This window comes from Balaenoptera borealis (genome assembly GCF_965194805.1).
Source record: "Balaenoptera borealis genome assembly, chromosome: X".
Taxonomy (NCBI): Eukaryota; Metazoa; Chordata; class Mammalia; order Artiodactyla; family Balaenopteridae; genus Balaenoptera; species Balaenoptera borealis.
In genome coordinates, this window is record NC_138881.1 from 21,197,260 (window position 1) to 21,212,542 (window position 15,283).

Consider the following 15,283-nt stretch of genomic DNA (forward strand, 5'->3'; position numbering starts at 1 on the left):
TGCGTCAGTGTGGTCTTTTCCTGAGCTCTTGTCTGTAGTCTCATCCTTCCCACCTGTAAGCTCCGCCGTCCGCTCGCTCGGTTTCTGAAATTCAGTCCGTGAACAGCACCAGGCACCTTTGCAAATTGCTGGGAATGGGCAAGAGTACTTTTTAAAATGTTTATGATCACTCAAAGGAAAGACAGGTTCTTTGGATTCTCTGTGGCAGGGAACATACAGCTCGCCTTTTGGCAAAATAAACTGCTTAACAGTGAATCGTTATAGCGGTAGTTTTCATAATATGATCCAGAGATTGGAGAAAGGGGACCATACAATATATTGGCCAAGCCAGGACACTTTTGACAGTGAGAAAGAGCACTGTTAATAATTATGCTGTAAACCATGTCAACAGATGTAAACTGGGACTGTCCTGGACAAATTGGGATTGACTGGCCATGGACCACCTACCCCAGAATTACCTGAGATGCTGGTTAAATGCTGATTCCTGGGCTCTGCCTCAGCTCTTCTGATTCAGATCCTCTGGGGGGGAGGCCTAGGAATCTTGATTTTAACAAATGCCCCAGGGGAATTCTTTAAAAAATGTAAGTTGGAAACTGCTGCCATATGCAGAAGATAAAAAAACTTGACATTTTCAATTAAAGACCTATTGGTTCCATGGTCTCTTCTGAGGAGCTCGTGCAGCACTGACACCAGAACCCAGTGCCTCTGAAGACACTTGGCTGCACTTAGGTACTTCCTGACTGACTAAGAGGTGGGGTCTTTGTGTTATTTGCCAATGTGTCATTCTTTTACTAAGTCTTCAATGATGAATGGGTGTCCTTTTTCAAATTTGGGAGCCGCACAACTGCCTGTCCTGTGTTCTCATCACTAAAAAACAAAACTTCTAGAAAGTTTGAGGCAACAACCTCGGGTTTGGATGATTCTTGGGGAGTGTTAATGTCAGGAAATCAGCATGTTTGCCTTGGTTCCCCTACCAGCTCCCTGTTAACTGTGCTTTAGTATCTTCATCTATTAAATTAGGGAGTTGGACTGCATGATTCCAAGGTTCTTCCCAGGTCTGATGTTACAGGGCTCTCTTTAAAACCGAAAATGTGAAGCGATTACTAATCAGCTGCTTTCATGTTGTGCTGTATCTTGCCCAAAGAATACCAAACCACTGACTCTTGAAAGTGACAGTGGTTTTAGTTAGAATTCTTAAATCGTCCATCCAGCAGTCACTGTGCTAACGCGTCATTCACATCTGGGGAAGAGCATTCTTGTAGCAGCCAGTCCTGCCCTGTTTGAAATTCAGGAAGTAAGTATGGTTTAGACTCACAAAGAGACCCTCGCTCAAGAGTCTGTGGTTCCATGCAGCTGCTGAAGAGCATTGCACTGTAGTGTCCGTTTTTACTTCCTTGTCCTCATTTCAGAATTCTTTCCAATGGCTTAACTATGCATGTTTACAAATGATTATCTGCTGATGCTTTCAGGTGTTCACTTCATAGTCACAGAGACGTACTCTTTGATCACATGCATAAATTATAAAGCATCACATAGGAGGGGCTGCCTCTGGGAAGGATTGCTGCAGACCGCCGTCCACCACTAGAACTCTGTGATGACGGGCACGTTCTCTAGCTTTGCTGTCCAATATGGCCACCACTAGCCACCTGTACGCTTAAAATGTGGCTAGTTCAACTGAGGAACTGAATTTTTAATTGGTATTCACTTAAATGCAAATAGCCACCTGTGGCTAGTGGCGACCATACTGGACAGTGCAGCTATGTACAGCCATTACACGCTGTTGCATTTTTTTAAATTAACATCGAGTACCCATTTTCACCAGTCATTGGGTTGGGTGCTTGACAGTACCCTTGTCATTTCTAAATGTTGGTCTTAAAATGAATCCTTTGTCCTCTGCCTACTGATGACACTTTCATCAACATAAGAGTCTCTCTTTGGATAAGAAAATAACAAGATGATACCTCGACCTTTTCCTGTCCTAGCTGCTTGGCACGTCACTTCTCATGTTTGCTACAAAAGGCATTGATTGTCACCCTCTTTGAATCCAGTTCTCTCAGAGGCTCACTTTGTTCTCTGAATTGAAGTATTGACTATAGCCTGGAGGGTCTCAACCTGGCCACATTGGAATCTCCAAGTCCTGGGGCCCATTTCAGATCCACTCCGTCAGATGGTGTCTGAGAAGTCTTTTTTAAAGAGTTCTCTAAGAGATTTTAACATGTGACAGGATTGAAAAACCACTGATCAAGTCCAAACCACAGACCAGCCTCTGAGAGTGGCTAAAATGCTGGCAGCAGCAAATCCTGTCTCCCTGGCATAGAGCAGGCCTAGGGTCATTGATGTTCTATTTAATAGGTAATTGGGAAATACTTAAGACAGAAAAGGCCTTGTCGATTTGGATTTCGGGCAACTGAGCAGCTTTGCGGTTTCCTTCTGTGCAAGAAACTCTAAGCTAATGCTACTCTTACTGTTTTCTGGCATTCTTGTCCAAACAGAATTTGCTAGTGCTCAAACAAAATAAACATGTTCATGATTTCAACAACAGTGATGGATGCAAAAGCGTTCAACAGTTCCTTAGTAATAGCTTAATATAATAGTGTCATTATTTCTAAAGTTAGAGATAATTATTGTCACCTTAGCACAATCACTGGAACGAGCTTCTTACATGAAAACTGCTCTCTTTCTAGGGCTTCGACTGGTAACAAAATAATAGTTTATGAAAGCAAATTCTGCCCCATTATTCTGGGAGAAGTCCGTCAGCCACCCTGCAATCGAAGAATCTAAGGTGAGACATCGAATGACCATCTCGTCCATAGAACAGCTCTGTTCAAATAGAGTTCATTCCAGGCCAGGGCCCACACCTGTTTGGTGAGGCCTTTAAGGAAAGAGTGTGCTGACGCCTTGTGACTTAGGTAACTCGCCCAGAGTCTTCCTATTCACGGGCCAGCTGAGGGGTGACGTCACCAGCCTCCCCCGTTCAGCATTCTCAACAAGTGGTTTCTCATAAATAGAAAATCTACTTTTACGAATCTATTTTTTTTCTATTTTCCCCCATTCTGAGTAGGAGTTAGCAATCTTTCTTAGCACTCTGGGAAATTTAGAGTACTCCACCCCAAAGAGATTAGAAAAAAAAAAAAAAAGGGAAATTAGTAAGTCAAATCATTGTCAAATTCTATTTGGCACAGTCCGAAACATGGACTGTTCATCAAGAGCTCAGTAAAGCCAGAGGCTGGGCCAGTCAGAGGTCAGAATTGAGAGTCAAGTTACTGAACTGAAATTGGGGTGGGGGGAGGGATTGTGTCCTCTTTCGTCTTTATATCTTTATATACCAGCACCTACGAGCTCATGTAAATGTTTACTGAATGCTTCAGACAGGAATGTATGTGAGACCTTAAGTTAAAATGCAGATCAAAGGCAACCATGGAAAAATAAGTTACTCTAGAAAGGAGCATGGCGTACCTTGATACTGGATGGCTGGAAGTGAGTCCCAGCTTAAACTGGCTGTGGTCAACCTCCAATGACCAGAAAAACAAAACCAAAAACAAACCAGGGGGAGCATAGGTAGGAAACAGATTCTGCCTGATAGCCAGAAACTGTATTCCTTGGCTTATTTCAGCAAGAATGTGTCCAGTGATCAAAGATTTTGGTTAGCTACCCTTTCACTTCTTGTCTTCTTGGTGTAGCCAAATATGAGTTGGAGGATATGTACAGAGAACAGGGAGGGAAGCTCTTAAACTTCCTTCTCTGCCAGCCACAGCTCCATGTTCATGAGTTGAGGACCCAACCCTTCCTTTCCTCATGGACCAATTAGCCTGTTCATTTGGGTCCAACATCTCCCATTATACCTATTTCATGCTTCTCTTGTGGATGTCAAGACTCAAGAGAAACATTTAAGGGGTCCATCACGAGTAGATGTAGGAATGTTAAAAAGAGGAACACGAATCTCTCTGCATGAGGGTTACTGCTCCTCAACTCTGTTAGGATCTGGAAAAAGGTTCAAGGGTTTATGACCATTGTCTTCAGTCATAGAATTATGGCCCCCCAAAGATGTTCACGTCCCAATCCTTAGAACCAGGGAATGTGTTTTATTACATGGCAAGAAGGAATTAAAGTTGCTGATGACCATAAAATAGGGAGGGTGTCCTGGATTATCCTAGTGGGCCCAATGTAATCATAAGGGCCCTCATACATAGAGGAGAGAGGCAGAAGGAGTGTCACAGTGATGTGATGTGAGAAAGATTGGACTGGCCATTGCTGGCTTTGAAGATGGAAGGGGGCCACGAGCTAAGGAATGCAGGCTAGAAAATGCAAGAAAGTGGATTCTCCCCTAGAGCCTCCAGACAGGAATGCAGCCCTGCCAACACCTTAATTTTAGTCCAGTAAGACCCATTTTGGACTTCTGACCTCCAGAACTGTAAAATAACACTTTAAGCCACTGAATTTGTTACAGCAATAGGAAACTAACACACATACCTCTTCAACTACCTTATTGTTAATCCCTGGGTACCAGATATGGGAAAAAATGGAAAAAGAATCAATGACTCTGTGTCAATGTCAGTTTGTATGGTGAGACCAGTAAATGGCATCTTGCCAACATCCGTCCAGTGGAACGTGATTATCAGACAAGAAAGTCTGGTTATCGCCTCAAGCTATGTAATGAGTCATGTCCTGCCACGTGAGTGGCAGAAGATGACAGGTTTTCTTTGAACTTGGAAATTTTAGAGCGACAAGTTCATTTGCAAGTATAAGAAGTTGAAAAGGTCCCTGTGGAAGAGGTAAAGTGTCCCAGCTCTTTCAGGTATGGATTCATTAATTCTTTTAAAATGGAAGATTATGTATCAAATATTTTAGTTATGTCTAATCCCTCCATCAGAACTCAGCTTTTATGAATAGAGTACAGTAACCTTGCAGATTAATTCTTTTCCCTGCCCCCCAAGAGAGATAACAAAGGTAAGGAGAATAAAAATTGCTTACAGGAGACAAGTCAACCCTACTCTGAACATTTCTCTTCAAGTTTCCCACATGTGGTCAGCTGCAGCTGACATTCAACCAATGTGGTGGTGTTTTTCTAGAATATAAGTTATGGCAGTACAGGGCCTAAGGTAAAGATCAATTAGCACCTGTGGATGTTTATGCTCTTAATGATATTTCAGATTTTACTGGTTCTTTATTTTAAGGATTTTACTTGATGGTTTCGTGAAGAGTTTGATCACTGGGTATACACTTGGTGCTAATGAACTGTCCCTCTTTGTCTGAAAAGCATCTCTGTAGGAGTCTTTTTATCTAATAGCCTCTGCTGAATACCTGGAGAAGTTGCTTAAACATTCAACTCCAATAAGCTGTGAGGACTTCAATACAAGAGGACTGTGTGTGTGTGTGTGTGTGTGTGTGTAAACATTTTTGATAGCGTACCTTTTAATCCTAGGGGTTTGTTAACAAAGGCTCATTCTCTTTGGGGCAAATATCAGAGTTCTTAAACATGAGTTTTGTTATGCCTTAGAACTGATTTTCCCTTGAGAACATTTCTGAGGTATCATGGAAAGTGAAGAGGAAACCTGTAACTGACTCTAAATACAGCCTGTCGAGAATGTGTTTGATCTGTATGGCAAAAGCCAAGTAATGTGGTCTGTGAACGATAGGTATTCTATTTTTAAATGAATTCCCTTGCTGCCTGCAGGCCTGGTTCTATTTCTTCTAGAATCTAGGCTAATGTTAGAACTGTTGTCATTTCAAAGAGCTAAACCCCTCCAGATGGAGTTAATAGACGCTCCTAAATTCGGCTAGTGGAGGGCATGAGCACAATTCTCAGAACATCAATCTGCCTTAATTGTTGACATTTGGAATCCTGATTGAGAGCCTCCACCCCCATCTGTCTGCTTCCAGCTGACCAAAGGAGCTTTTCCCCAAGGTTGGAGAAGTGGTGGAAATGGCCACGCCCCAATGTTTAAGTCCAGGTGAAAAGCAGCCGCCAGGCAGCTAGATAAGAAGGGTGGGCGGACCCCGAGAGCCTGAGGAGGTTGCGGGCGTGAGTGCGGCACTGACGCCGTCGGTTGTGGAGGCCCCAGGTCAGGTCTCCAGCTTCCCAGTGAAGGGTAAGCACTTCCTCAGGTGGCTCAGTGACAGCGTCATAGCTGGAGAAGCTTAGGGACGACGCAGGCTGCCTCCTAAATTCAGAGACTTTTACGGTCAAAGGAGACCTCAGAAACAATTTCCTTCCACCCCTTCATTTTACAAAAGCAGACGCTGAGGTCTGAGAAGTGAAGTGGTTTGGCCGAGGTCAGAAAGCAAGTTGGCGGTGGAGCGTACAACGCAGGGTCCTGGCCGGGCTCTCTCCGTGACCTCCCCTCCAGGTGAGTGCTCCTAAGCAGCCTTTTTTTTTTTTTTTAATTGAAGTATAGTTGATTTACAATGTTGTGCTAATTTCTGCTGTACAGCAGCGTGACTCGGTTATACACACGTATACTTTCTTTTTTGTATTCTTTTCCATTATGGTTTATCCCAGGAGATTGGATATAGTTCCCTGTTCTATACAGTAGGACCTTGTTGTTGAATCCATCTACTAACCCCAAACTCCCCCTCCGTCCCTCCCTCACCCCTCCCGCCCCCTTGGCAACCACAAGTCTGTTCTCTATGTCCATGAGTCTGTTTGTTTAGTAGATAGGTTCATTTGTGTCATAGTTTAGATTCCACGTATCAGTGATATCATATGGTATTTGTTTTTCTGACTGACTTCGTATGATAATCTCTAGTTGCATCCATGTTGTTGCAAATGGCATTATTTCACTTTTTTTTAATGGCTGAGTAGTATTCCTTTGTATATATGTACCACATCTTCTTTATCCACTCCTCTGCTGATGGACCTTTAGATCGTTTCCATGTCAGGCGTGAGCCGGCTGGCAACTCCAGGCTTGGCCCCGTGCTGCACGGCAGGCAGACCCATCATTCTGAAGGGCTGGGGCCCAGCTGGGCCGAGGCAGGACAGCGGCCACACCTGCACTCTTCCATATTGCGCCGGAGCTCATGAGTAGGAATGCACAGCACCACGCTTTTAAGAAACACAGTAGGCAAAAGTGCAATTCTGCATCCCTTTATTTATAAACAAGTTGGCAATGCCGTGTCCCGCTGGGGAGCAGGAGTGGGTCTGGAGCGGGGAGGGGGATGTGCAGGGGTAGGAGGGGGTGGGGAGAGGTGGGGCTGATTCCGGAAGTTTGCGTTATTCAGCACCAGAGCAAATGCTTGGGCATAAGGTCGGGCTTTAACCCAGACGAGTCGTCTTCTTCTTGTCTCACGTGTACAGCATAGTCTTAAGTATGTATGATCTTCTTATGGCTTTGTCCCGGGACACGTTGCAGGGACACAACAAAAAACTCAAGTCTAGAGAGAAGGTAGAAGTTGCAAACGCCTCATGAGCTCATTCTGTTTTTTTAAAAAAAGAAAAATCTGATGGCCAAGACTAGTGCTGAACGGATGCCTGAGGAACAGGAATATCTCTGCTCCCTTCAGGCTCATCTGAGTCAGCTGAGTGTAGGTCGCCTTCTCGAAGTCTCTCCCTGGGGTATGCCTGGGTGCTAAGTCCTGAAGATGGAGAGAACGAATCCATGCTCTTCCGTCCCTCCCTCCAAGGATGGACTCTCAGTAACTCCAGCCTAAGGCATGGAGCAAGCTGGCCATCCCGCAGCTGTGTCCCTTCCCCGCAGAGCAGGTCAGAAGGCAGACTTAGGTCTTGGGATCACTCCTCTTGAGGCTGGTTTCCTTTGCCTTTGTAAAGTCCTGGCCCACGGGAGTTGGCTTGCCAGAGACAGGCCATTCAATGTGACTATGACATTACAGTTGCCCCATGTTTTTAGCTGGTGAACATTTGATTTCAGGGTCCCCAGGAGGAAGATGTGGCAGCTAATGGAGAAGGGCTGAAATGGGGAAGCTGGACGGGGTGGGGGGACGGGAACCCACATCCTGCACAGGTACCCACTAACCTTGGGTGGCTGTGAAAGAAAGCCTGCCTCCTTTACCTGTTAGGGAGTGACTGACAGACACTTGTAAGGGAGCGGAAAGGAACTATGCTCCCTTCCCGCCCATCTTCATGTAACCTGCCTCCCTCCATGACCTAAATTGCTCTTCTCCAGCCCTCAGTCCGAAGCTTCCTTCCCTGTCTAGGGCAAAAGAACCTTTCCTTGCTTTTTGTCATTCCTGCTTACCTCTCCAAGCTTGTGTCACACTTTGTACGTCTCTCATTCCAGCCTTAACGCACTCTTGGCCATTACTGTTGACTGGCCGGCCCAAACAAAGAGCCAGCCCATCTCCTCCCAAGCAGGGGAGGAGGGGCAGGGATAAACTGGTGGCCAGGAAGCATCAAAAGTTGGGTTGCAGGATCTCCTCATTCCTTCTCGGTAATCTCGTAGCCTTAGGGTGGGGAGGTATTGTTACAGGTCAGGAGGGGGACAGAGGGTGAGACTTAGAACCCACTTGTGGGTTGTTGCGGCCCATCCCTGGGATATCCCAGGCATTGGTCATTTCCCATAATTGGCAGCTAGGATGGCACTGAATCTGATGAGTCATGTAAGCGGCACCTGTCAGTGTGGTGTGTGAGGCCTGAAAACTTAGAATCTGCCCGATACATCAATTCCAAGCTATTTGCTCCAGAGCAGGAATCAGGTAAAAGTGGATTTATCTGCTCTGGGCCATGGCAAAAGCCCATAAAAGGCATTCCCAAGAGAGTTTCCCCTACAAAGGGAGGCCCTGAAATGGTTTGAGCACGCAGATTTTCTTTAACCTTCTTGCCTTTCTCCAGGCCCCTCTTTCTCCTTTTCTCTTCCCTTGTTCTCACTGCCTTGCCTTGCCCAGCGGGCCTCCTCACCCTGTCACCGCTCAGGAGATGGTGGGCGTACAGAGACCAAACGGGCCCAGTGGAGGAACGGGGCCTTTGCCCCTCTCAGCAGAGCAGTGCTCTGGGCCTTGACGGCAACAAGTTTTCTTCACATGCGCCATGTTCCCACCAGCTCTCTGTCCCGTGAGTGTTCGACACAGTTCTGGAGGAAGTGCCCAGAACAAGGGGGTTCCCAGCCAGCTTAGCCTCATGGTTTTGCTTCCCAACAAACACCACTTATCTCCAGGTGGGTAGGGAGGTAGTTCAACCCCAACACGAGGGGGAAAGACATGCCACCTTCCTTCACTGGTTGCCCCACTTGTCACCCAGAAGGCTGTTTCCCAGGGTCTCTGAAAGGGAGAGTTTCTGTCACAAGAGATGCCGGGCTCTGTCCGCAAGTTGCTGTGTTGGGCCTCTGGCTTTACTGGGACAGCCAGGCAATGCCTCTTCTACCCAAGAGTGTGGTTCTACATCTTGCCTCTACCTGCTCATTTCTACCTGTGCTTAGGGGGCAGTAACTTCAGACAACTCAGCGGGCATGCTTAGCGCCTTCATCCCATTGGAAACCTAGGGCCGGGGAGGTGGGTGATTACAGGACTACCTGGAACGTCCAGATGCTGAGGTTCCCACCTTGCTCGGCGAAACTATTCAGAGCCTTCCTCTACCCAAAAAGATGATGGGAGGCTGTGAGCACAACATGCTGATTTCGTGGCTGGGACATTTCTACAGGAATGCAGGATGAGCTTTTGACAAAGTGCCCAAGTCACAAGGGAACCAGGTAGTTCTTAAGACCAAGGGTTTCAGCAGGGTATTAGGGTGAGAGCAGGAGAGGGGGATAATGTAAAATGCCACCACCATAGATTCATATTGCATATGGTACACACCCTGGATGGCGTATTGGGAGCATACATAGAACAGATACGTGCAGGTAGCACCCCCTATTGGTATACTATGTGGTTTGGTACGTCAAACCGTTACTTGAGGTCTATGAAACTGTTAACTGGTCAGAAATGGGAAAAGCCATTCCATAATAGCATCCTTGAAGGAGAAGCTTCAGGAAACATCTACCATCTGCTAAACTTGGAGCCAAAGCAAAGCGGCTCCTTTATATACATATACATATATATATATATATATATGTATGTATATATATGATGTTCTGTTTTGTTGCATTTCCCACAGATTAAGGTAGTTTCTGGAAAACAATGAAGTCAAACCAATGATGAAAGAGTACAACCAGGAGACATTACACCTTAGGTGGCGTTCTCCTTGACAAAACTGTCCTTGGAATAAGAAGTTGAGGTTCACACTAGGTGACCTTTGATATATGTAGCCTAAAGCAAGGCTTGGTCTAGACGCCACGTTCCTGGAACTGGAAAGAATTGATGCAACTGTGTTGCAACATCAGGTCTCGTGGCTAAACTGAGAAGGTTGGCATTTGTAGCTTGACTATTTCAGAAGCACTTTGCCACCTCTACTGGAAACATTATCCTGGCAGAGCTTGGGTGGTAGGAGGCAACGTGCAGGGCCCTTAGGAGCTGGAAGTAGTAGATTGAGGGAACAGCCGCTTCCACAGGTGGTATATTTGGTGGGGGTCAGTGTAAGGAGCAAAGCAGAAGGCGCCCCACTCAGTACAAGTCTCCCAGGGGTGCTCTGCACCTTTCCTTAGCAAGGTTAAAGGAGAGCGGTTCTAGATGATGCTAAGGCAGTTTGTATAGGTTGTCCGGCGGGAAACCTCCATGCAGAGCCCAAGTCTTAGGCTGAGTGGAGACTGAGGGAGAGCTGGTCTCAAGGCCTTCCCGTAGCAGAGCTCAGGGTCTCCTGGCTGAGCTGCAGCTCCTGCGACTGTTTCCCTTCCCACACCACTCAGGCGTCCCCCGTGCCCTGCTCTCCCCCCAGCCTGTGTGGCGTGGCCCTTGTTGTCTGCCGGCAGCCTTTACTTCTCATCCTCATCCCCCTCGCTCATGCTGCTGATGGAGGCTGAGGCTGCTTTGGGTGAGGAGGGGGGTGAGCTTTTGTTCGGGAGCCACGGGAAGGTGGGTGACGGCGAGCGTGAAGGGGACCGGCTCCTGGTGGGGCTGCTCACAGGGCTCTGCTTCGGGGACAAGGCCTGCAGCATCCGGCTACTCCTCTCCTGGAACATCTGCTTCTAGAGAGAGAAGGGAGAGAAGGCGTCTGTTAAAGGAGCCTTCTGAGGCGGTAGGGAGACAAACAAGGCAGGAAGGACAGCCACTGCTCTAATACCTGCACGCACAAATGCAGGCTCGCATGCCAGCCCATGTTCCCCAGACTGTCTCTGGGGAGGGGCTGAGTGAGATTCTGGGGCAGGAAGATGCTGCCGCATCAGATTATCCTCCCGGCTGGTTCTTGGGACTCATCCCTTCTTACCGCCTTTTCCTCCATCTCCAGATCAAACTGCTGCCTATGCTGTGCCAGGCAAATGGCAATGTCCTCGGTACTTCGAAGTGCAGCAGGAAATAAAACAAAACTGAGGGAGGAATCACACAATAAACAAACAAAATATGAGGTGTGTCAGATGGAACTATGGTCTGAGGGAAAACTAAAACGAGAGAGGTTAGCAGATGGGGGTGTGGGCCGGGGAGACAGGTGGGCTGCAAAGGTCAGTAGGGCGCTCAGGGAAGGCCTCGCTGAGAAGATGCTGTCTGTCTGAGCAGAGACCTGAAAGAGGTGAGGAGGGGACCACGTGAATGGCAATCGGGGGAAGCACGTTGCAGACAGAACTCCGAGAAGGGAGCACGCAGTGCACGTCCCAGGACAAGCAAGGAGACCGTGGGGGCTGGAGTGGAGTTACCTGGGTGAGGAGGGGCATGGGGGGAAGAAAAGGATAAAGTTGGTGGTCATATCCAAGCTGGGGCTTCAGTGACATGCGGGAAGAGGGGGTGGAGATGGGTGGTGAGCCCGTGGGGCTGGATGAGGACTGGTTTTCCAAACAGAAGGTGCTAAGTAGACAGGGCTAAGCATAACTGCTTGGCCTGACTGGACCCCAAGTGCCTATAGGGTGACAGTAGTTGAGGCTGGAGCACCAGGAGGAGATGGATTTCTCCTGAAGAGCCCCTGGAACATTTTAATCAAGAGAGGGGTATGGTAAGATTGTTGATGTAGAAATACCTTTGTGTATGAGCATAAAAGCAAAAAAAGAAACCATGAAAAAAAAGATTGATGTTTGGCTATACAAAAAATTTAAAACTTCTGTACCTCAAAAAAAAAAAAACACTATGAAATAAGGTACAAGGCAAATGAAAAGGGGAAATTTTTGCAACATTTAAATACAAATTAAGCATTTTAGTATATAAACAGAGCTTAGAAACCAAAAAGAAGATAACGAGCATTTGGCACATACAGGTAACTCACAAAAGACTTATAAATGAACTCTAAAAAATGTTTGGCATCACTAATAAACTAATGCAAAATGATTGATGTGAGATACCTTTTTTAATATATCAGATTGCTAAAGATATTTTTCATCTTCCCAACCTTTTAAAAGTTTTTCCAGTTTTGAGATAGAATTGACATACAATTCAGTTGTATGAACATACAATTCAATTGTATGAACAATTGAACTTCTCTTTCTGGTTCTTCTCAAACTATATACGTTTAAGGTGTACGGCATAATGATTTCACTTAAATCGTGAAATGATTACTACAATAAGGTTAGTTAACATCCATCATCTCATACGGATACATTTTTTTTCCTTGTGATGAGAACGCTTAGGATGTACTCTCAAAACCTGCATATATACCATACAGCAATGTTAACTATGGTGATCATGGTGTACATTACATCCCTAGTACTTACTTATAACTGGAAATTTGTACCTTTTGACCCCTTTCATGCAATTTCCCCTCCCCATACTCCCTACCTCTGGTAAACACAATCTGTTAGTGAAATCATACAGTATTTGTCTTTCTCTGACTTCTTTCACTTGGCATAATGCCCTCAAGGACCATCCGTGTTATCACAAATGGCAGGATTTCCTCCTTTTATATGGATGAGTAATAAAACTGTGTGTGTGTGTGTGTGTGTGTGTATAAACCACAACTTTATCCATTCATCCATCGACAGACAGGTTGTTTCCATGTCTTCACTATTACAAATAATGCTGCTATGAACACGGGGTGCAGTTATCTCTTCAACACAGTGTTTTCATTTCCTTCAGATATAATAGTTGACCCTTGAACAATGGGGGGGTTATGGATGCTGACCCTCTGTGCTGTCGAAAAATCGGTGTAAAACATTGGAGTTGGCCCTCTGCATTCACAGTTCTACATCTGTGGATTCAACCAACTGTAGATCATGTAGTACCTTAGTATTTAATACTGAAAAAAATCCAAGTATAAGTGGACCCATGCAGTTCAAACCTGTTCAAGGGTCAACTGTATTCCCACAAGTGGAAATTCTGCATCATATTTTGAATTTTTTGAGGAACCTTCATAATGTTTCCATATTGGTTGTACCAGTTGACAATCCCACCAACAGTGCACAAGCGTTCCCTTTTCTCTACATACTTGCCAGCATTTGTTATCTCTTGTCTTTTTATTGCTCACACTCTAACAGGTGTGAGATGATATCTCATTGTGGTTTCGATCTGCATTTCCCTGTTGATTTAGTGGTGTTGAACATCTTTTCATGTACTTGTTAACCATTGGTATATCTTCTTTGGAAAAATGTCTATACAGGTCCTTTGCCCATTTTTAAATTGGATTACTTGGTTTTTTGCTATTCAACTTTATGAGATCTTTATATATTTTGGATGTTAATTCCTTATCAGATACATGGTTTGTAAATATTTTTTCCTTTTCCGTAGGCTGTCTTTTAATTTTGTAGGTGGTTTCTTTTGCCATGCAAAATTTTTCAGTTTGATGTAGTCTCATTTATTTTGTTGCTTGTGCCTTAGGTGTCATATCCAAAAAATCATTGCCAAGACCCATGTCAAGGAGTTTTGCTCTGATGTTTTCTACTGGGAATTTTATGGATTGTGATCTCACACTGAAATCTTTAATCTATTTCAAGTTAATTTTCATGGGTGGTGTAAGATAGGGGTCTACTTTCATTCTTTTACATGTAAATGTCCAATTTTCTAGCACCATTTATTGAAGATACTGTCTTTTCTCTAGTGAGTATTTTTGGCTCCCTTGCATGGGTTTACTCCTGGGCTCTCAATTCTGTTTAGTTCGTCTATGTGTCTGTTATTATGCCACTGTCATACTGTCTTGATTACTACAGCTTTATAGTATAGCTTGAAAGCAAGAAGTGTGATGCCTCCCACTTTGTTCTTCTTTCTCAAGATTGTTTTGGCTGTCCAGGCGGGGTCTTTTGTGGTTCCATATAAATTTTAGGACTTTTTTTCTATTTCTGAAAAAAAAGTGCCATTAGAATCTTGATAGGAATAACATTGAATCTATAGATGGCTTTGGGTAGTATGGACATTTTAACAATTCTCTCAATCCATGACCATGGGATCTTTCCAGTTATTGGTGTCTTCTTGGATTTCTTTCTTCAATGTCTTGTAGCTTTCAGTGCAGAGATCTTTCACCTCCTTGGTTAAATTAAGTATTCTATTCTTTTTGATGCTACTGTAAATGGGATAATTTAAGTCTCTTTTTCATATAATTCATTATCAGTGTACAGAAATGCTACTGATTTTTGTATGTTAATTTTATATCGTGCAACTTTACTGAATTGATTAGATCTAGCAGTTTACTGATGGAGTCTCTAGAATTTTCTATGTATAAAATCATGTCATATGCAAATAGAGACTATTTTACTTCTTCCTTTCCAATCCTAATGCCTTTTATATCTTTTTCTTGCCTGATTGCTCTGGCTAGGACTTTGAGTACTATGTTGAATAGGAGTGGTGAGAGCGGGCAGCCTTGCCTTGTTCCTGATTTTAGAGGACAGGTTTTTAACCTTTCACAATTGAGTATGATGTTAGCTGTGGGATTGTCATATATGGCCTTTACTATGTTGTGGTATGTTCCTTCTATACCTAGTTTGTAGTTTTAAACAACTGTCATAAATAGTTGTTAAATTTTGTCAAAGGCTTTTTCTGCATCTATAGGGATGATCATATGATTTTTTTCCCTTTCATTCTATTAATTGATGCATCACATTGATGGATTTGTGTCTGAACTATCCTTGCATCTCAGGGATAAATCCCACTTGGGATCTTTCGCCGTGGCGAAAGATCTTTTTAATGTGCTGCTGAATTCAGTTTGCTAGTATTTTACTGAGAATTTTTGCATCTAAATTCATAAGAGATATTGGCCTACGGTTTTCTTTTCTGAGAGTGTCCTTTTCTGGCTTTGGTATGAGGGTAATGCTGACCTTGTAAAACGAGTTTGGGAGTTTCCCACCTCCTCAATATTTTGGGAAGAGTTTGAGAAGGATTGGCATTAATTCTT

The 15,283-nt window shown here is 44.5% G+C and overlaps 1 protein-coding gene across 3 annotated transcripts in view; it reads right to left on the reverse strand.

Annotated features, from left to right (window-relative positions):
* Nucleotides 1-7,068: 7,068 nt before the first annotated feature.
* The window catches only part of PCYT1B (phosphate cytidylyltransferase 1B, choline), a 177,632-nt gene continuing 169,417 nt past the window's right edge, over nt 7,069-15,283 (reverse strand). For 2 of the 3 annotated variants that reach the window (XM_082375805.1, XM_082375802.1), the window contains exon 8: nt 7,069-11,009. In XM_082375805.1, the coding sequence (XP_082231931.1) occupies nt 10,797-11,009 (213 nt within the window). In that variant the 3' untranslated portion in view covers nt 7,069-10,796. Of the gene's footprint in view, nt 11,010-11,248; nt 11,349-15,283 lie in introns of all 3 variants that reach the window. The other variant, XM_082375807.1, reaches the window with a different exon arrangement.